Below are 22,764 nucleotides of genomic sequence, written 5' to 3' on the forward strand. Positions count from 1 at the left end.
AACCTTTTGCTGTCTTTTATTGTAAATAGAATGATATTGTGCATGAAATTTTTTAATTATATACTTGGGCTAGCTATGCACATATATCATTTAGTAATATATTTGCATTAAATTAAACCCATAATGATAAAGTCAAAATTAATTTCTGAAGGAAGGTGAGCTTACCATTCTGAAAGCAAGAAAAGTGATAATGAAATGTCATTTCAAGAAATTTTTACAGAGGCAGCATGTAATGGCAAACATAATGATTATAAGTTAGGCTTTTTTGAGTATTTAGGTGTTCTGCTGATGTTTTAAGGAGGAGATTCTTCCATACATGCACAAGTAGAACAATCTTGAATAAGCACAGTTTTGGAAGAAAACTCAGAGTTGGTTTATTTGTTCTGTTTTGTGGGGCTTTTTTCCTCCAGCATTACATGTATCTTTGAAATAACTTCTGTTGGTGCCTTGTCAGTGGTGGTATTTTAACTCAGAAAGGTCTGTCCAGAAAGAATGACTAGTATTTTACAATCTGTCGCAATTTTATGTTATGATTGAGAGATTTCATATCATTATAGGATAAATGAATTGCTCTTTTTGACAGTGAGAAAAAAAGGTCTTGTCAAGCACATTGGAAAAGTTTCAATGAAATATGAATGCTGGAAATCTGTGCCTGCCAATAGCATAATGCATCCTTGACAGATGCCCAAATACAACAGCCGAGAAGCCCAAAAATTAGCAGGCTTGCACACATCAATATTTTAAATTGAATTCTCCATCACAGCAAATCTTGGCAGACATCAAAATCATTACCAGGTGTATTTCATTAATAAGAGGCAGTCTCATACACAATTTTACCTAATTTCATGATATATATTATGCAATGATTGCAATTATCCAATGAACATTTATTAGTTACTGCTATATTAGGGCCACACGGTCTACTGAGAAGATAAACTGGTTTCTTGTTTTGTTTAATAGTAACTCTTATTTTAGTTTCTGGCTATTAAAATGTGATGATAATGAATATTAGGATTGTCAGAATAATTTGGAAATAAAGAAATTGTGCTCCACCATAACATGCATAATACATGTGTATGCATGTGTATAAGGTGTGCTGTCTTAATGTTTTGTTAGTGAGAAATTAAATGTCCTCTCTACTAAAAAAAAAAAAAAAGTCCTTTGTCTAGTTGGGCATTTACTGATGTGGAGTAAAGTTTATTGATTTTTAATTGGAACTGGCAGTGTCTTTTTTGATAGCCATGAAGAAATGCATAATCAAGCAATTGATTAATGAAAGTAATATAGTTAAAGTAATTATAGTTACACTACTCCCTGTTCAAAGAAAATATTGTAATGGTGTAAAGTAGTATACAATTTATCTTTGTAGTAAGAAGATTGGCAGAAACCTTTATGTTTGTTTTACAGCATTCCTAATGAAACATGGGTCATGCTTACAGGGATTGATTTGTCAAAGTTTGTGAATGCAAGTTGCTCAGGTACGGGAAGAAAGCTGTCAGCAAAGCTCTCATAGCCTACAGGCATCTCTGGTCAAGAGTCTGTAACATTGCCGAGTTGTCACACTCTGCCCTTAAGCATGTGTACGATAGTTTGATGTGTTCCGCTTATAAAACCTTTTCATACAAGTTGGGTTTTTAAGTGACAACTAAATGAAATAAATTCCACAATTAGGGTTCTTTAACTATGCGTTTTGTAAACTACTCATCCCAGTTTCAATAGTGAAAAATTGTCATATCTATAATAATTCTTAGAGATAGGCTAATTACAGCATTAATGCCTTCTCTTTTGTCTTACAGCTGCCAAAATTATGGCAATATTCACTCATGTCTGGAAATGGCTTTTCAGCAAAATAATCTCAAGCAGATATATGGATATGGCAGCAGATAATGCTTTCTATAGTGAATGAATATTAGCCGTTGAGTTTAATAAATAATGAACCTACCAGGGCAGTGCACAGGACTAGACAGTCTGTACAAATCATAGAGCTATTTAAAATGTTTTAGATGCAGTCAATTACTTATAGTTGGGGATTTTGGCCTGGTTCTTTAATTTTCTTTTTAAAATTTTATTTAATTTTTTAAACTAAGGGTAGGATTTCCTGTTAATTTACTTCTTCCCTCCCCCTCAGACTTCTGATGTGGAGGAATATTCTAGTAGCAAGAATTTTGGCACACAGCAACAAACCCTGAGGGGATAAACCCGCCAGGTCCCTTTTGCTGACATGAGATTGCCCTAGAGCTATTCAAATTTGAGGACAGAAGTCAGAAGTCCCAATAAGCTTACAGACAAAAAGGTTTCTCAGAGATCCCTATGCTAGCATATTAATTTTGGTTCTGTATGAAACATGGTGAGGTCACACATGAAATAAGACTGTTTTTGTTGCAACAATGTGCAACAAAATGTGAATTAATTGCAATAAAGTCAGTATTATTATACTAGTATGTCTGTAGCTTGACTGGATTTAAAGTGGTTGAAGAAGAATATTAGTTGAGCCACTATATTGTTGTTCTGTAGATTACTGGATTTGATTTGTTGAAAAAGCAAATTTTATGTAATGAGGAAAATAGCACGCTCCTGCATGGTGTGGATGAATGGAGGCAGTGATCTCTGAAGTTTGCTCTTGGGGAAAGAGGTTTATTGGGGGTGCAGGAGGGTCCTGCCTCGTGCTCCCAAGTGCAGCACGTGGCTGGGCTTGAGAGCGTGGGGAAGGAGAGAGACAAAAGGAGGGTTTAGGAGAGGGGAAACTCCAAGAGAGGGGAAGTTCCAGGAGAGGGGAAGAGGTTCCAAGAGAGGAGAAGAGGTTCCAAGAGACCGTGTGGACCCTCGAAGCCCCCTTATCAGGGGCTCCTAGGTGGGTTGGGATGAGGCATATCCAATGGGGTTACATGCACTGATGTTTTAGGGGAGGGTACAGGTATACATCTTTTGGGGGGTGGGATGGAGCAGTCCATTTCACCCCAGGACCCATCCAAAGGCAGGCGCATTGCTCAGCTAGCTGGGAGGACTGTTCTCATCCCGGTGTATTATTTATGAACAATCATATTTATCTATCATCTGCAACAATGTAAATCTATATATCTTTGTGAAACAACAGCTCTTCACATTTTTGGATATTTAATTTGTTTTAATGTTTAAAATTTGTTTTGATTTCATTTAATTTGACCATTTTGAAAGTATACTAGAAAACACAGGTTAAGACTGTGTGTGTATATATATATATATATAACTTCCGTTTGAACTGATATAGTAAAAAAACCACCAGCATTCCAAACATGAATCTAAAAGACTGTGGTACCTACTTGATTACATTCTTCTTGATCTTTAGCTATTTAATCCCAGAGGGATATTGGTAGTAGCTTGCTCAAGGGTGAGGCAGAAGACACATGCTCTATGCAGTAGGCAGGATTTTCTATACCTTCTGAGTCGTGTGAAGGAATAGCACTAAATATATTCTTAGAGCATTTTTTTTGTCTGAGTAGGACTACTTTAATCTAAATAGGCTTTAAAATGTCATTTGTTATGACTTTGGGTAATGTCTAGATTTTTAATAGTTTAAAAAATAATTTAAGTTTGCATTTATTTATTTATTTATTTATTTATTTATTTTTAAGGCACTTGGATGTGTTCTATTGTATTTACATTTCATCCAAAGAATGACAAATGAGTGAAAATATATGTTTCTTTATAATTTTGGGTACAGACATGAGCAGTATTACAGACATTTTTAAAGTGGGTCGACTAGAAGTACATTTCTGTTCTCTGTTTTTATATTAATCTTCCCATTTCTGCTGAATATTGGATTGCTCAAGAAAGATTAATAAATTGTAATATTTAAATGTACTGCTATATTTTGTAGCATTTTAATATTTATAATAGTATAATACTTTATAATAGAGTATTATCAATGCAATGTATTTTAATACCTAGTATTGTGATTAAGTGAACATTCATGAGTTATAATTCTAAGATATTTCTGCACAATTTCAGATATTTTTCTTTTAATAAGTTGTATAACTACAGAACTAAGTAAAGTTATCTTCTACAATGAGTGGTCATTTTTAAGTGTGTTTCCAGAGATACTGGATTTGATGGATATCACATTGTGTTGAATCTGATGGGTATCACATTAATTATCTTGAAATAATATACCAAAATAAAACCATTTAATTGATTCAAAAAATATCTCAGAAGTTTGAGAAATTATTGCAAATTTGACTTTGTCATTCATATCTTGATGCTGTTTGATAGCTTTATAAAGGTTGCAGGGGTTATTAAAAATGTAATATTTTAAATTCTTTTCTGAATGAATGGTATGAACTTTAACTTTCTGGTTTTTCAAGTATACTTGAGCTAGAATTTTATTTTATTCTAAAATTAAAGTGTAAAAATAAGTATAAAAAAAACCTATCAGTCAGAGGTCTTAACTAGTATTTGAATAGTACTGTAATTCACAGCTACACTAATCTACATAGACAAAGTTTGATTCAGATAGTCAGGGAATGGAAGGCTCTGCATATTAGTCCATATGCACTGAAAATAGTTTAACATTTGAAAGCACATATTCAGAAAGCAAAAGTGAGTACATGCAAGAAAAATAAAACAAGTAGACTTGAGTCTTGACTAGGTAGGCACTTTTTGACATGCAAACAGTTGCAGTACAAATTAGCCTGGTTCATAATGAGCCTGATTAAAATAAATCTTATTCTAGTCTTAATTTTGAAATGGTGTGGGGTTCACTGAAGCTCATTGGGAGTGAATGCTTACAATTCTGTAGACCTGAGAAATTAGGGGATTACATATTTTGTAGTAAAACTTTAAAACACTTGGCAAGTTCATAAATATTCCATATGGATTAAAGGAAAAATATAGCCAAATGATCATTGCTACCATGCTTTTAAGCTGTCCTGAGACAGAAGATATGACAGAAGATTTAAAAAATATGTGAATAGGTTTTATCTCTATGTGTATGACTTGCAGTTTGTTTCTCTTATTCTCTATCTAAATATAAAATAGGAAAGAAAGAGGAAGAGAATGGCCTCAAAACAATTGTTGTGATATAATAACGTAAGGAAAAAATGTGAAGCATATGCAGCAATAAGTGTTGTTACAAAATACCCCTGGACGCTCCTTTTCACTTACACCAGTGTTGTATTATATAGAATAAGGTATTATATTATATTAAAAGGTATTATATAGAAATGTAGTTATTCGGAAATCTAGACATTCCTTTTGTCACTGGAGCTCAGCTTCCAAAGGAGGCTGTTGCTGCAGTGTTATGTAATGAAGGGCCTAAGGATGAGTACTCATCATGAAAAAAGATTCTTGGATTCCTTAAATGTTTAATGCAAAAGGTTAGGTACCACAAAATGGACATCCATAAAAGCCATCACACTTAGAGTCCTCATAAAATAGCTTATTGAGGGCAGGTTAAAAAAAAAATATATATATACCTTTCTTTATATATTGCTTTTTTCCCATGTGTATGGCTAGAAGTACCTCCACCTATGTCAGACTTGCAGGCAGGACTGTCTCATATCTGTATCTCTCTAAAGATATGAGAAAAAATATGCAAAATACCTGATCACTAAGGTCTGGCTTCTTTGTGCTATTTGCAATTAATTCTGTGGTCAGAGCACTAATGCTCTACTCCTGATTCCCTCTCCAGGGAATGGTCTTACTTTGGGTTTTACAGACTGATCAGTGAAGGAGAGAGCAAAAGTATTTCAGCTACTTCATCTTTCAAGAAAATTAAGCAAAAGGCAGAAGAGTACAAAGAAATACCTTCGCTTTAATGGAAAAAAAAATCAGAATTCTAAGTTTTGTTTTTATGTTTGTATCACACTTTGGATTAAAATAAATTAAATCACATTCAGTAATGTAGAAAGAAAATAATATTTGGGGTTTTTTTTAGTTCTGTGAGGTAATCATTAATTATGCCACAGGCTGCTCTGTAGCTCTCTGAGGCTTTGACTGGAGGTCTCATACCTACAAATTTGCAAATTAAGGGCAGTGTTTAATGTGGATGTATGTGTACTATCCTTTTTATTTGGTTCAGTCTAGCATATCACTCTTATTCCTGATTTCAGCCTCTCTAGATAGTAATTTTACAAATACTGCAGCAGACAAAGGCAATATTAATGGTTAGGTGTTTGTGATACCATGCATGCATATGAAAAATTCATTAGACCTTTTTCATATTGATCAGAGGATGAAGAACAGAGCTTGGGTTTGTGGGTTAATGAGTGGTAGCTATTATGAAATATGTATAATTTAATTGCTTGCGAGTTAAATTCACAGTGTTGTAGTGATCCTGCGGTGTAGAAATTGAAACCATCAAATTCTTAGACGGGATTCACCAAATTGTCAATTTTAATTGCTGCTTTCAGGATTAGCAAAAAAAATGTACTGACACTTCAAAACACCAGGGCAAAGTCACCTACAATTTATTTCTGTATTTCAGACATATCTTTCTCACTGATTTACAGGTGCTGTGAAATTTGTGAGAGTCACCAAAAGATACATGACACTTGATAGATCTGTAACAAATAGAGGGAAGAGATTGTATGCTGCTTTCCACTGAATGCTGCAAGCTCTATAAAAGCTTATCTTGCAACAGGACATGGGCTGAATCATTCCTACAGTTTACTGAATGGCAACATGTGCACACATGTGTGTTGTGATCTTCCACCTCACTGAGTGCAGTACTTGACTGAACTAGAATTTTAATCTGGGAATTTTAAACGTTCAGGTTCCAGTGGTCTTTGACATGATTTCTATTGCAGTCCTAATGTGTTTTAAGCTCTGATATGCTACCTATGCTGTGAAATACCAGCACATAATATAGTAGCACAATGAAATTTTATTGAAATGTATACTGAGCTCAATATTCATAAAATACTTATTTATCCTCTTTTGAATGTCATTGCCATCACTCACATATCTAACTTCTGTTTATATAAAGTCCCTATGTCACAAATTAAATGTTGGAAGAAAATGGCCTAATAAAAAAAGAGATCTGCATCCTTGTATGTATTTGTGCCCACTCTGAATGAGTAACTATGTCAGCTAATTTATTTAGTTTATCCATATAGATATGGCCATTCATCATGACTAGAGAGTTAACACATGACACAAGCATCTCTCCTAGGCATAATGCAGGCTATCCATTCAGAAAATAGGCCAGTATTGCAGAAGGAAGCAAAAGCAGCTTTATCTTAGGTGCCTCCCTAGTAAATCCAGCACTGCTCTTTTATAATCTGAAGTTGCATTATCTGAGTAGCATGGAATAGAAGAGAGCTTCTATGTCAGTGGCACTGATGTTATGAAGTCTTAAAGTGGCATTTCTTAGAGAATTACACACTACTGATAGCTGCTGCTAATGGAATTATAACCAGAGCTGCCTGAAAGATATGGGAGTTTTCCTCCATAGTATATTAGAAAACTCTTCTGTGTGTAGTGTTGGCTCCATCAGTTTCTGAATGTACAATCTTTAGTGTGTATGTTTGTAAAAATCTCATCTTCTTTGGAAGTATATGCATATTTAAATGATATAGGGAAACTACTTTGTTGTGTTATGTTTGACCACTTAAGTAAACCACAAAGTGCAGTTTGTCATCTGGAATAAGATGTATTAGCAACTGGGCAAAAAGGAAACAAAGTCTGTGCTTTCTGAGGGTGTGAAGCCTGTGGTTTTGCTAGCACTGCTCAGCTGATAGTGCATAGTGGTATGCAATACATTTCCATGAATTTATTGAGCTATTAAGAAAGGAAAAGGAATTTTTCTGATTTTCACTATGACTGCTTGGTTTTCTTTCTCTGCTTGTCAGGCATTTAACTGCTCAGGCCAGTAATATTAGCCTCCTGTACAACATTCTTTACCCTTTGTATCAAACTTCCCAGATGATAATTCCCACTGGGAGGAATGGAGGGGATTTGAGGTTAGGTTAAATTAAGTTTTGAATTTCTGAGTCCTAATAATCTTTTTCATTCAACTTTCAGTTGGTAAAAATAGGGAATCATAAAATGCTAGAAAATACTTAACCGGAGTATTAAAAAAATTTTATGGTGTCAGTCTGTCTTCATAACGGAGCTGGTGTATTCCCATTGTATTACCAACTGGGTAATTGAAATAGGAGTGGACTGTGAATGCATTGTAGCTACTTGATACCTGTGATGAATGCAGGATACTTTCCTGTTTTATGTATTTATTTGCAATAAGAGCATAAGAGGCTTGGAAGACAATAAATCAACTTTTGGGGTTTTTTTTTTGGTTTTTTTTTTAATGAGAAGCAAACAGTCTCACAAATATAAGGCATTTCAATTTTGCAGTGGTGTCGTTTCATTTATTTATTATTTCAACTCAGAGTCAAAATCTTCATTAACTGAACATGGTGAATGAGGTCAAAAATTTTGATGGGACTGGGGAAGAATGGAGAAAGAATGCCAATCTAAAGAGGGAGATTTACTTACTTCTAAAAGAAGCTTAATCCTGGTCTAAAGCAAAGTTGTTTCCTTTCAGCAGGAATTTTATCTACTGCTATGATAGTAAAAAGAAAGAGGGAAGGAAAGCAGAGCAGCTGGGTGGTACTCTGATAAGCAGGCTCACTTGAATCTTGAGCAAAAAATAGAGAAATATTACTGTCAGCAACTTAAAAGGTGGTTGTGCGTCTTGATTGTTCTCCAACAGCATATGCATTTAAAAATTGAGGTTCCTGTGTAGTTTTTTCTGTACTGTATTTTCAGGAAGAATGGGTTGCCTCCTTGAAGGAAGCAACTTGCCTTTTACTAAACCTGCATTTTAGTAAAAGCATGCTTTGGGGAATTTTGCATAGTATGAGCAAAGCAGTTGCTGAAAACTTTTTCAACTGGAAGGGTTATATAAAATGGATGTTTTCTCAGTAATGGCACCATTTCTGCCTGGGTTGTCTTTCATTTTCCTCACTCAGAATACATAAATTGGAAAGTAAATGTCCCCATTAGTAGTACAGACCTGTAAATTTTCAATAGTGTAGGTTTACATGCACCTAATGTCTGTTTGTAGGGCTTTTATATTTGTAGACTCTTTATTTCCTATATTCTCTGTGATAGAAAAAATAAATGCATACAGCAATATCAAATATAATAGAAAGTTCTGTCAGCAGTGTGAATATGTAAAATATATCAGTATGTGTCCAACTCATTAAAATGTGACTGTGTGTAGCTAGGAGAACTCTGTTTGAGTTAATCATCAGTTTTCCAGTAACAGCTGGAATAAACTGCTCCCTCTATTTGGGCATGCAAAGCTGAAAAAGTGGATGCAGCATTAGCTGGGAGTGGGAGAGAGCAGTCCAACCAGCATCTTTCTCTGTTGCATAGTAAGATTATTTAGAAGCAGAATAGGTTGAAGATATGGGGTGGAGGGTAGAAAGTGTAATTTGTCAAGGAAGTGTGATGGTTGCTAACCCGTGACAGAAGTTTGTAGTGGTACCATTATTACTATAGCTATCAGGTGCCAGGCACAACCAGTATGATGACCCTTAGAAAAATCAGCTTTCTTTCAACAATTTTCTCTGGATTTTAGGAAGTGCTTGGAATTTGCAATAGGGTTCATAAAATTATCATCTTTGTGTTGAAATGAGTTTCAGAAGGGGTGAGAATTATTTTCAGTATGAATTTTTTGCTGTGCTACACTACAGTAAATTGTTGTATTTTTATGTGGTGAGAGAAACACTATAAGATTTTAGTTACTTTGCAAATATACTGTAAGAAACTATGAGTAAATTTGAAAAAGTATTAAAAAAATATTCCCTTGATTGGTGGATATTGTGCAGAACAGAAGAAAACAGAACAATATAATCAATGTCTTAGATCCTATCAGGCAACTCAGCTATCAGGGAAAAAAAATCTTTTAGTTTAGTGTTTATTTTGTTTATCATCTTCAGTCATGATTTAGAGATTTTGGACTTTCAGGGGAAAATAAAAAGTGAGAACATGTGAGAGAAACAGCCCTGCAGATGCCAAGGTCACTCCAGGTGTGGGAGGATGTGCTCCAGGCATTGAGTTGAGATTCCCCTGCAGCCCATAGCGCAGACCATGATGAGGCAGCTGTGCCCCTGCAGCCATGGAGGTTCATGATGCAGCAAACATCAGCTTGCTGCTGGTGGAGAACCTCAGGCTAGAGCAGGTGGCCTGTAGTAGACTGACTCTATAGAAAGCCTCATGGAGCAGGCTCCTGGCAGGACCTGTGGACCCATGGAGAGAGGAACCTGCACTGTAGCAGATTTCCTGGTAGGACTTGTGGTCCTCGAGGTCCTAGGCTGAAAGTTCTCAAATGTCTGCACCCTATGGAAGAGACCCACACTGGAGCAGGGCAAGAGCATGACCTTATCACTCTCTACAACTTCCTGAAAGGGGGCTGCAGTTGGGTGGGAGTTGGTCTCTTTAACCAGGTAGCAGTTGACAGAACAAGAGGACACAGTCTCAAGCTGTGTCAGGGGAAATATAGGTTGGATATTAGGAAAAAGTTTATTACAGAAAGGGTGATAAAATTCTGGAATGGTCTGCCTGGGGAGGTGGTGGAGTCACCATCCCTGGATGCGTTTAAAAAAAAGACTGGATGTAGCTCTCAGTGCCATGGTTTAGTTGAGGTGTCAGGGAATGTGTTGGACTCCATGATCTTGAAGGTCTCTTCCAAACTAGTCATTCTGTGAATTCTGTGTAAGGAGTCCTCCCCCTGAGGAGGAAGGAGTAGCAAAATGTGATGAACTTACTACAGCTCCCATTCCCCATCTCACTGTGCTTCTGAGGGGGAGAAGGTGGAGAAATTGTGAGTAAAGTTGAGCCCAGAAAAAGGGAGTTATTGGGGAAGGTGTTTTAAGATATATGTTTTATTTCTCATTATCTGCCTCTTCTGATTGTTAGTAAATTAAATTAAAATGAGATCTGAAATTCTGAATTAAAGCAAAAGCACACACACAGCAAACAAAAAACCCCTCCCAAATACAAAACTAATCTTAAAAGACCAAATTGACTGAATTATCATACGTGAAACTAAATGGAGTCAGTTTCACAAACTTGCTCTTTACTGAAAGCATGCTTTGGGGAATTTTACATAACTTGAGAAAAACAAGACTGGAAGGGTTATATAAAATGGATATTTTCTCAGTAACAGCACCATTTCTATCTGGGATAGCTTTCATTTTACCTCTCAGGATACATAAATTGGAAAGTAAATATCTCCATTAGTAGCACAGACCTGAAAATTTTCAGTTGGAAACTTCTGTATCAGAATACTTTTATGTATTATATCTTCCTGAGAATTCATAAGTGAATAAATTGATAAAATTTATCCTTATGAGATAAGTATTTTGATATGTCTGTGGAGACAGTTGATAGTTGTAATGTAAAACAATATCAAAAGGAAACTTTTTTAACCTTGTCAAATAAAAGCATTACAATGTGTCATTTTTCTATCTGTTGAGGAAAAAGGCCCCATCCCCCAACCTATGACTCAATTTAAAACCACCAAACCAACAAACTTCAAATTTTACATATACTTAATTTTTCTGCAAGTATTATATTGTGATATTTTAATTTTTTTCAAAGTTTGAAATCATTCTATTAATAAATGTTGATGCTCACTCTCAGTCTTTATTTGGAAATTCCATTTTTTGAATATCAGTCTAAGATATATTGGACTGCTGAGCCCATTTAGTTGCTCATCCATGGAATCTAAATTGCTGGGAGCTGTAAGTATTGGAGAGAGATACTGAAAGTAATATTGACAGAAAGTATAGCACAATATTAATAGGAATATTAGTAGAGGTGAGCAAAAGACTACGCTATTTTTAACACTGGGCACTGGACTGTGGAGAAAGAGGAGAGGAAATAGGAAGCTTGAAGTAGTTGTTTAGAAGACTCTGGAGGATAAAAAGTGAAAAAGTATGAAGAAATAAAGGATCAATTGGATACTTAAAAAATGAACTAAACATCCTAACAGTTAAAGTGGTTCTTAGGGCATAGGACATGGAACAAACTCATTTCATCAATAAAAGTAATAAAATCTGGAAAAAATGGGGGAAGACTGAGAGAAGTTAAAGCATTTCTTATCAATATTACTGAATTCTGTAAGTAATTGCTTCCAGAACAATGAGATTTTTTTTAGTAATTGTTCATTAATGAAATTGATTTTATTTGACATTTTATTTTTATAACAAAGCAAAAAGGAGACATTTTAAAAAGAGCTGAAATCTAAAAATCTGGTATTTCAGAAGGCTATGAAATTCTTATCTGTTGGTTTATCACCACTAGCAATAGACACGTCTATGCTTGTAGCTTAGGTTAGGTCATCTGGTGAAGGATCATAGATAAGAAAACGTCTAACTTGAAGGGTGTGGTAAAGCGAGAAGAAAGAGAAAAATGTGCTTACCACAAGAGGGTTTTGAACTGATTCTCCTTTTCCCTGGAGAGAGTTCTCCATGAAATCTCCACTATAAGTCCCCCCCACGGGCAGCAGTTCTCCAGGTCACTCTTCCACAGGCTGCAGTCCTTCAGGCACAGGCTGCTCCAGCATGGGTCCCCCAGAAGGTCACAAGTCCTATGAAAGAAAATCTTCTCCAGCATGGGCTCATCTCTCCAGAGGCCTGCAGGTCCCTGCCAGGGCCCCAGAGCAGCACAAATTCACAGCATCCTCTCAGGCAGCCACCAGCTCTGGTGTGGGGCTCCTCCATGGGCAGCAGGTGGATCTCCAATCCCCGTGATCCTCCATGGGCTGCAGGGGCACAGCTGCCTCATCATGGTCTGCAACACAGCCTGGAAGGGAATCTCAGCTCCAGCATCTGGAGCGCCTTCTCCCCCTCTTCTCCACTGACCACAGGTGTTACTCCTGTTTCTGATTTGCCCAGCCTTGGCTAGCAGCACATCCATCTTAAAGCTGCCTGGAATTGGCTTTGAAGGAAATTCTAGCAGCTTCTCACAGAAGCCACCCCTGTACCCAACATCCACCCACGCTAATGAAACCTGGCCACATGAACCCAATACAGCTGCCAAACAAGGGAACTATTTATTCCCTATAGAAGCAGTTTGGTGTGGTACAGTAGTCCCTTCTCATTGTCCTTCCAGTGTTTCTGAAGAGCTCCTCAAACAATTTGTCCAGGATCACACAATAAACTGATAGCTAGTATTTTGTTTCTTGTGTCTGGTAATAGTCTTAAGATGTACAGAAATACAGAACAGTAGAGGATTCAGCTGTACTTTTGCTGGGCACACAGATGTCCTATGACTGTATTTTGCCTTACATTGTTCAAGGAATGAGTTACAAGTATCTTCATTCATAAATTGCATTTAGGTGGAGACACCATTGTAAAGTATACATTATACAGCTTTATCTATAGAATGAGCTTATAATATGCACTGGGTTCTTTAATTTTTTTTTTTTTTTTTTACATGGGAAAGGGGTCTCTGAGACAGCACCAATACATCTCTGAGCAAATCTGGTAAAATTAAAAAGTCCTATTTGATATTCTGATTATTTTTTTATCTGGCAATTCTACCTGCTGTAACTCTGGGCAGAGCCTCTAGTTGCAAATATGATTGCTGGTAGCAGAAGGAAAAGCACAGCTTTTGTTCACAAAAAGAACTTTAGCCTTGCTGTTGCAATAAGAAAACTTGTTAAAGTCTTTATAAATCTCCCTCTTGCCATTTTGCAAGTGATCACTAATGACAGCCATGACTTCTGACAGTCCATCTTAGATGGTGCAATTCCACTGGCTATTGATTTCTAAGCATTCAATAAGTAATTTTTTGAGAACAAAATGTGTGAAGTTTATTTTTTTACTCTTACATATAGAATACTTTTTCTGGTTTTGCAAGTTATAAATAGCAAAGCAATGTTTCTTTCACTGAATAACTGGATATATTTTGTTTTGGATATGTATGCAGTAATATACACTGAATTAAACTGAACAGTTTCTGGATAAGTTTGCATAATCAATCCTGCATAAGTTAAAACTGAAAAAAATCCCAATAACTACAGCAGGATTTAATTTTCCAGTAATGATGAAATTATATGACATTTTCTGGTTAAAGAGTTCTTTATTTGGGGCCAGGGTCTTTAGTGGAATGAAGAAAAAAGTATTTAAATTGAGCAGTTAAAATACCTAAGTACTCTGTAAAGTTTTCTGCTATAAAATGTGATATAAATCTGTTGTTTTCTGCACATCTATTAATATAATTTCCAGAATAGAAACATTTCTATATCAAAGCCTCTGTTTATGCAGAGAAATGTGGTATAATTTCAAGTAATGCAAATTTTCTATTTCAAAGTACTTCTTGTTATTATTTTTTTCAGGATATGGTTTAACTACTGGTTTTACTAATTACTTAAAAAGAAAGATGTAGGTAGCTAAATCTGTGTGTGAAGTACCTTTTTCCCTGGAATTTTCTCTTTAAATCCTTGACAACATTATTTTAGCTTAAAGGTTTTGATTTCTCTATTCTTCAAATCAGCGTTTTTGTTTTTTTTTTCTTGTAGAAGAGGATGATTTTGGAGTCAGATGTTTTAAATTCTCTAGGTTTTTATTTCTGTTTACACTGTTTTAATATCTGTGATGGCTCAAAGACAAGATTTTTCTCTACACCTTTAATAATTTTTCTTTTAAAACCAGGATGCTGTTCTTACCACTGAAAATAGTCTGTACAAAATTGCTAAAGTGGAGTTTTTCCTTTATTTTATTTTTTTTAATATTATGCAATATGCACTCTGGTTTGCAATTTCATAAAAAACACTTATAAGATTATTAGTTATTTGCCATGTTGATAATTTTTGTGAGCCTTTTAGTATTCTCATGCTGCAGTCACCCTTCAGTAGCATTGCTGTAATCTTGAGAAGGGTTGGATTTTCTTATTTCCATGCTATTAACTAAGTAATTTAAAGTGTTTTTGGCTGGACAACTCCCAAATGTTTAAAATTTCCACACTGAGTTCTGGCTTTGCACTTGCCAGCTGAGGAAGTTTATTGAAAAAGTCCACCTGGAGTCTGTCCAGTTTACTGATTACAGGACTTTGAGGTACACAAATGCTAAAAAGAGTTGTGAAAGACTTAGAGAATTTTTAGTCAAATTTGTGTTGGAGTTGCTGCTGAATGCAATTACAAAGCCTCTCTCTCCATTTGTGGTTTTATTTGCTAGCAACTAAACAAGAGCAATATATGCAAAGAGAAAATGTGATTTTCATATTGCTAATTGGCCCTGAGTACCTATATATGCCTTTCACAAACTGGTAATTGGTAATAAATGGTAATTGCTTTAACTAATTCCTACTTTAACAAGTTGCTATCTGAATTTATAGTATTGATTATGCAGACAAAGCATTTGTAATGAAACAGATTTAGCTCCTGAATAGGATATATAGTAAGCTTTTTATCTGAGCTTCCTTAGAAAATAAATAAAAGATTAACTTATTGTCTTCTACCAAACTTATTGCTTGCTATTTTTCTGATAATATTTAAAATATTTTTTTTGTCATTGGTGGCTTGCTTTTGAGCAGTCATTTATTGACTTGCTAAGTGACAGATACACTGAGCTACTGGGTAGAAACTCTTGCTTATAAATGGCTAGCAGGAAAGAGAGGAAAATTTGTGGCAAACACTGCCTAGCAATTCAAGAACAAAATAGACTAAGCCTATTACAGTGCAATCTTACTTCACAGGACCAGCATAAATCAGGTGGAAAAGACAGCATTTTTAATAGCCAAAAAGATCCAGGACTAGTATCCTATCTGCTTAAATTTAAGCTGACCTACACCTACCTTCTGAACTAACAAACAGTATGAACCCATTAAAATCTGTTCATTCCTGTTACTTTCCTTTATCAGAACTGCTGTTGTCGCTTCTAAATTCCCCAGAGGAGAGGAAGAAACATGCCTGTTTAAACCTATCAACCTCATTTATTAGGCATTAATTTATTTCTTGCAAATTACTTGACATTCTAATTCTCTGGCAATAAAACTAAAGAAATCTGTGTTTGGCTACAAACATAAAATTCAAAATAAAAAGAAAAAAAAGAGCTGAAATATCTGCTCACTGCCCATTCCAATGAGCTTAGCTCTGTCAGTAGAGTTTCATGAGGAAGCATCAGCTGATCCACCAAAGATGTGAAAATAAACTTGGATTTCTGATCAACGTGGTTGGGCCCAGATTAGATAGGAACGCATAAGCAAGTTATGTCACTCACAGAATTAATGTGTTTCTTTTATCCAGGAGGAAATATCTGGCATAAAGTACTTGACAATTTAACAATATTATCTGCCATGGAATTAAGCAAATGTTTCTTTCTAAATCACCATTTTGTAATTGTCTCTGTTGAAGAATCACATTTAATAGCATTTTGCCAGTTCAGTTTCCTATAGACAGGCTCAGGCATATTAAAACCTTTGTAGCATAAAAATAACAATATCAATTAATTTAAAACAACTGATAATTTTTCGCTATCCAGCTTAATGTTACAATAGTGAATTTACTTATTTTAAATTAAATTTAAGTAAAGTGAAGTTATTTAATTTTAAATCGTAACTCATTCTGTTAAGTTAGTACATGTACATGGCACAGAATAGGTAGTGGGGGGAGCAAGATGAAGAAGTAGCTGCGTTGGTTCTCTGTGAAATTACCTACATGTCAACTTCAATTCTGCAGGATTCCAGCTACTTTAAAGGTGTGCTGTGAAATCAAATGATTCCTGTGACAGAAAGATGGACCAGCCTTTCTTCCTTAAATCTGCTGAGCTCTGTACAGTGTCTAGGAGACTATCTGGAACATTTTTGTACAAAACAAAATTCAAAAGCAAATCACTAGCATGTCTCAAGAATTTGGGGGGTTTTATTATTTTTATTTTATAACTGCATTTCATTCTGAGTTTTAAGAATTATTATGTTTAGAACTTTTCAATTTTTTTTTTTCCCAGCACCAGGAATGTAGACTGCATTTTCTTACTCATCTTTCAATATCAGTTTTTTGAAAGTAATACCTAGTGAATTCAAACCTTGAGTAAGGAAACTGTTGTATTATTGCTGTAAATAAAAAATATTTTTATGTCCTCCTTAATATTTATATTTCAATAGAATATATAAAATGAGATTGGTTTGAATTAATTTATAATATTGGTTCATATGCTGGACTAAGATAAGTCTGTTGCTCTTCTATTGATTATGTAAACTTTTGTATCTATTGAAGAAAAAAAAATAGCTTAATCTGTGAAATCCTTCATTTTCAGCACTGCAAGTCATATATATAAAAAGGCTTTCATTTGAATCCATCTCATTACATATTTGTAAAAGAAGAGGGTATCATCTATGTTGAGAACTATTTAGAAATCCTAGCAGAGTTTCCTAGTTTCCTCAAGAGCTAGAGCTTCCTGACACTTTGATTTTCCACTGCAACACTGAACTGAGAAACTTCAAACTAGGAATAGATGGCTAGATAATAATAAAAAAATAAACAAAGTTTTTCTCATGTTTATTTTTTTCCTTTTAAATATAGACATCATTATCTTTTCAGGCTAAATTCAGTTTTTATTAATAAGTATTATAGATAAAATTAGACATGCAATTTTTCATTGTGAAAATAATCAGAATTCATTACAAATTAAGTCAAATTAGAGTTTTATTTTTCTTTCCCAAGGAGTGCAAAATGAATGTGAATTTGAGAAAATGAACTAGAGTAGGTAGACAGAACTGGTGGAAACATACAATTGCTTTTTCCATTTCTCTCCCAATGCAGCAAGATTTTTCTATCTTGAACTTACAGTGATGAGAACAGGGAAAGGATGCCTTGATTTACTTGTATCAGTTTGTAGAAGCTGTGATGGAGTCAACACTTGGTCATATCTTAACCAACCTGGAGTTTCTCTTGTTTACAGACTGTCAGGAGCAGGCCACCCCTTGCCACCCCACTGTGACATGGATTCATGTAGCTCTGAGGAGTTCTACCAGGCTGTTCACCACGCAGAGCAAACCTTCAGGAAAATGGAAAGCTACCTGAAGCAGCAGCAGCTCTGTGATGTTATCCTGGTTGCCGGGGATCGCAAGATACCTGCACACAGGTAAGACATCGGCATAATACATTGAAATTATAAGGCTGGGTATGTGTATTTTTTTAGAATGGTGTTTCCTGTTGCCCCTTATTCTCTCCTCTTTCTTTAAACACAAGTGTAAGTGGCTGAAAAAGGTAGGTTTGAAGGTTGGGGCTTTGAAGGTGTGGGTTTTTTGTACAGATTTCAAAAGTTCAAGTAGCACTCAGCTAGCAAACTGACAGTGAGTGTGACTAACAATTCTCCCTGCTGTGATGCTATTCTTATGTGAAGAGAATGGAAATTTCTGAAAAGGGATGCTGCATAGCTGCACTGAACACAACAACATTTCTAGCTTAAGATCCTGATCCTCTGATAAGTCTGTTGTGCAGTCTCTCAGATACATAGTAGAATACTTAACACTTTTTTCCTATGAGCTGTGCCTTTCAATGAACTAAAAAAAAAAAAAAAATCTTATTTACTTTTAATTATAATTATTGGAGTAAAAATTATAATTACATTATAATTTCTAAAATTCTGTAAGATTGTCCAGTATTAAAGCAGCGAGTACTTATGAAACTATACTTGGTTTTTGATAGCAATTAGAGCTTAAAGCAGTTATTCTTCATCGAGATTTTGGCCTCAGAAATAGGTTTTCATTTAATGCATGAAAATAAAAATATGATCCTAAAGTTTAGGTTAAAATACAGAAAATAATTCTGAATTTCCTGGTAAGCATCTGAACTCTGCATAAGGCTGCAAACCAAAAGTAATCTATTCCCTGCTTGTGTCCTGATTTCTCTGGTGTGATACTAAATTCAGAGCAGAATTATGGTTCCCCAGCAGGAAGTCAGAAAAATATCCAGTGCATTTCTGAACTCATAAATTAACTTAGAGGAATACACTAAGAGCATCCTGGCAACTTGGACTTTACAAATTCCTTTTGCCCTGAGTGAATATGGGCAGAGGGACTATTGCTGTTAAGCAAAGAAGCTGGATAGTCTATATTCCAACTCCTATAACAGTAAGTAAAAGAAAAAAAGATACAATATACAAGAGTGCAGACCCAGAGTTATTGTCCAAATTCTAAGAAGTAAAACCAGACAGAACCTTCATTAAAATATTTAAATAATGGGGTATTTTTAATTAGTTTATTTCAGTTTCTACTGAAATAAACTACTGTTTCTAATACAGCTGTTCATTTTTGGATGCACACCTTCTTGTAGTAAATTTAATTTCACATTTGTCATTTCAATTCTACAGTATATATAAATGCTTTGTGAGCTGAAAACATGCTCTAATAAGAAGACTAACCATGAAATAATACCATAATCTTATTTAGATTTTCTAATAAACCTTCGGACACCTTTACATTTAATTTTCTACTTCTTTGTGGTCTGCAGTCAAAAGTCCAAATCTCAAATAACTGGAAAAGTGTTAATAGTGTTTATTCTATATTTGTTTAGACACTGGACAAGCACAGTGAGCTGCTTATTTTACTGTAGTCATTACAATCCTAGAAATTACAGCTTCAACTCCCCCTGCTCAAAGCAGGGTCAACTTCAAGGTTAGACCTTGAGATCATACATAGTTAATTTTTAAATATCATGTCTTTTGGATGTTCCTCTCTTGTTAGCCTGTTTTTATTATCCTCACTGCTTTTAGTGATGCAGGATGTGTTATCCAGGCAAATTTGCTTCATGATCTTGGTGAGGCAAGCAAATGTATAGGTGCCTACATCCTTCTTGTCAGGGATTGACATGGAAATTGACTTTTCCAGTCTTTAGAAACGTCCTCCAGTTATCATGATGCATCACAGACAGAGTGACCCTTCAGCATCATTTTAGAGCTTCCTCCAGTATTACACCTTAAACTTGTCCTCAAAATACAACATAATAAATAAAAAAAAAAGCTGAGCCAAATAAAGCTTTTTTGAGCAGTGCACAAAATCTTTCAAAAGTTTTGCATTTGCTTCCAAGGTATTTACAGAAACCCTTCTTTACTATCAAATCCCTTGCTGTCTTCATCTGTACCTGAGTTTTGGGTGTCTCTAATTCCATATTTTTTTATGTTGACACAATGTTTCTGTATTTCTCCCACATCATTCATCTCTGCTTTAATTTTCCATGTACTCTTCTTATGCATTTGGGAAGTAAATAGTGTTCAGAACTATAGTTGCATGATCAGAGTAAATGAAAATTGTTAATCAAGCAATAATTACATGGGTCAACATAAAACTAAGAACATGTATTTACCATCAATGATTTGGTTGTTTTGAATGAAGGCAATTTACATGAATTGCACTGGTTTTAGATACTGTACTTGAAATTCTGTATTCTACAGCTGCTGAAGAAACATGAAAAATTCTGGGAAGAAAAGAGCTAAAGTCACTGCAAATGATAGATAAACCTTAATATTTGTGCTGGACAGTTCATTAAAACTTCCATCTAGGACTGCATAAATGTTAGAGCATCTCTAAACTCAGACTGAAGTTTAAAACATTTTGATTAGTAATTCTGGAAAAAACAAGATAGGAACTCTATGCTGAAGGGAAACAAAAAAAGAACAAATGTGATATAAGGCTAAAATTCACCTGCCCCTATCCAATTAAAACACTCCCATATAACAGAGATTGGATTAAATAAAACAGAAAATTCAATAAAACCAGAAAATGCAAAGAAGATGTAGAAGAGGAATTACATCCTCAGCTTACAGTTCTGACTTCCATTGCACTTGTTGAGAAACCAAGAAATCTACTTTTGTTGTTATTATAATATAGTCAGGTATAATTGAATTTATAATGAGAAATCTAAGTTTTTATTTTCTGTTTTCTCTTAATATCAAAAACATTAAGTTTTTTTTTTTTTCTTTCCAATACTCAAGGAAAGGATCATGGGGGAATCTTACAATGGCAGAAAAAATAATACAGAACTATTGGAAAATTACTGATAACATATAAAACAAAGAAATACTTTAGTAAGGTAACCCAACTCTTTCTACTAGTATTTGAATGACAGGTGAAGATAAATTTAATAAAACTCCTTCAACAAAATGCAGTTAACATTGTCTGTTTCAGTGCTCTGGGCAGTAATATCTTTTTCAATTCATTTTGAGTGCTACTATAGAGAGACAAAGTTAAAAAAAATAGTATTGGTAAAATGAGGAAAATTAATGGAAAAAGTTTAGCTGAAAGGCAATATGAAAGAATAAAGAACCAGGCAGAAAAGAAAGTAGAACCAGGCAGAGAAGGAAGGAAAATCTAGATGAAGGGAGTTAAAGAAGAAAAATGCACAGAAAACACAGAGTAAAAGCAGTATCCCTATGTTATTCCCAGATATCTGTAAGGTTTGATGAACTTCCCATGTCAAATATTGCATCTGAAAAGAGTTGTTTAACACAACCCACTGTCCATGAGTTTAAAAACAATTCATTCAATTAATATGGTTGGGAAAGAAGAACAACAGCAAAAATTCCTGCCATCAGAGGAGCAACAAGGCAATTTAGATAGGCTTTTGATATTAACCTTGATTGATAATCTTGATATGGGGGTTTGGGTTGCTGGCAAGTTGAATGAGAGTCAGCAGTGCACTGGCAGCAAAGGGCCAACTGTGCTCTGGGAAGCACCAGGCACAACATCACCAGCACATCAAGGGGTGATTGCCTCTCTCTGCTCTGTGCTGGTGCAGCCTCACCTTGAATATTGTGTGCGGATCTGGAAGCCACAATATAAGGACATCACACTGTTGGAGTGTGTCCAGAGGAGGGCATCCAAGGTGATGAAAGGTTTTGAAGGAAAAATGGACAAGGAGAGCAGCTGAGGTCACTGGGCTTGTTCAGAAAAGAAGGCCGAGAGATGACTTCATCATGTGTACAGCTTCCTCAAGGGGAGCAGCAGAGGGGGAGGTGATGATCTCATCTGTCTGGTGACCAGTGACAGGACCCAAGGAAATGGAATGAAGTCAGGGGAAGTTCAGATTGGATATTAGAAAAAGGTTCTTCAGCAAAAGGGTGGTAAGTTGCTCCAACAGGCTTCCCAGGGAAGTGGTAAGAGTTCAAGGAGCATCTGATCATGCACTTAATCACATGGTTTATTTTTGTTTTAGGAGCCTTAAGGGTCCTTTTCCAGCTAGAGCTATTTTATTACTGTATTAAAACAGAATACTAATGCTATTACTTTATGGACTGAAAAAAGGTGCAGATCTGAAATGGACTTCTAAGGGTAAAGGAATCTACTCTTTTACTATGAAACCATTCTCCCTTGTTCTTGTCACTACATGACCATATAAAGAGTCCCTCTCCACCTTTCTTGAAGGCTCCTTCATGTACTGGAAGGCAGCAATTAAGTCATCCCTAAGTCTTCTCTTTTTTAGGCTGAAAAAGCCAAATTCCCTGTCTTTCCCTATGGGAGAAGTGCTCCACCCCTCTAATCGTTTTGGTGGCCCAGGACTGGCTCTAAGAAGTTGATGTCCTTCATGTGCTGTGAATTATACCACTATTGATTGAATGTGAGATTTTATTCCTTTCAGTACTCAGAACTTAAAATTGCAGCTTTTTGAGCATATATCTGAGTCTACAGATATATATATATATGAATACTTTCACAATGCCATCTGTCAAAAGGTAAATGAAAATTAAAATGTAGTGTGGAAAAATTCTAAATATTACCATATTACCCCTAGAAACGTTGTAAATGAGAGCTGTTCTTATGCAGTACTCCAGGTGGGGT

General features: G+C 35.3%; 1 protein-coding gene across 1 annotated transcript in view; it reads left to right on the forward strand.

Annotated features, from left to right (window-relative positions):
- Positions 1-22,764, forward strand: part of KLHL1 (kelch like family member 1) — a 197,657-nt gene that overhangs the window by 38,123 nt on the left and 136,770 nt on the right. The window contains exon 2 of the mRNA XM_021548042.4: positions 17,889-18,071. Within this exon, the coding sequence (XP_021403717.3) occupies positions 17,889-18,071 (183 nt within the window). The remainder of the gene's footprint in view (positions 1-17,888; positions 18,072-22,764) is intronic.

Source organism: Lonchura striata, chromosome 1, assembly GCF_050655825.1.
Source record: "Lonchura striata isolate lonStrDom1 chromosome 1, ASM5065582v1, whole genome shotgun sequence".
Taxonomy (NCBI): Eukaryota; Metazoa; Chordata; class Aves; order Passeriformes; family Estrildidae; genus Lonchura; species Lonchura striata.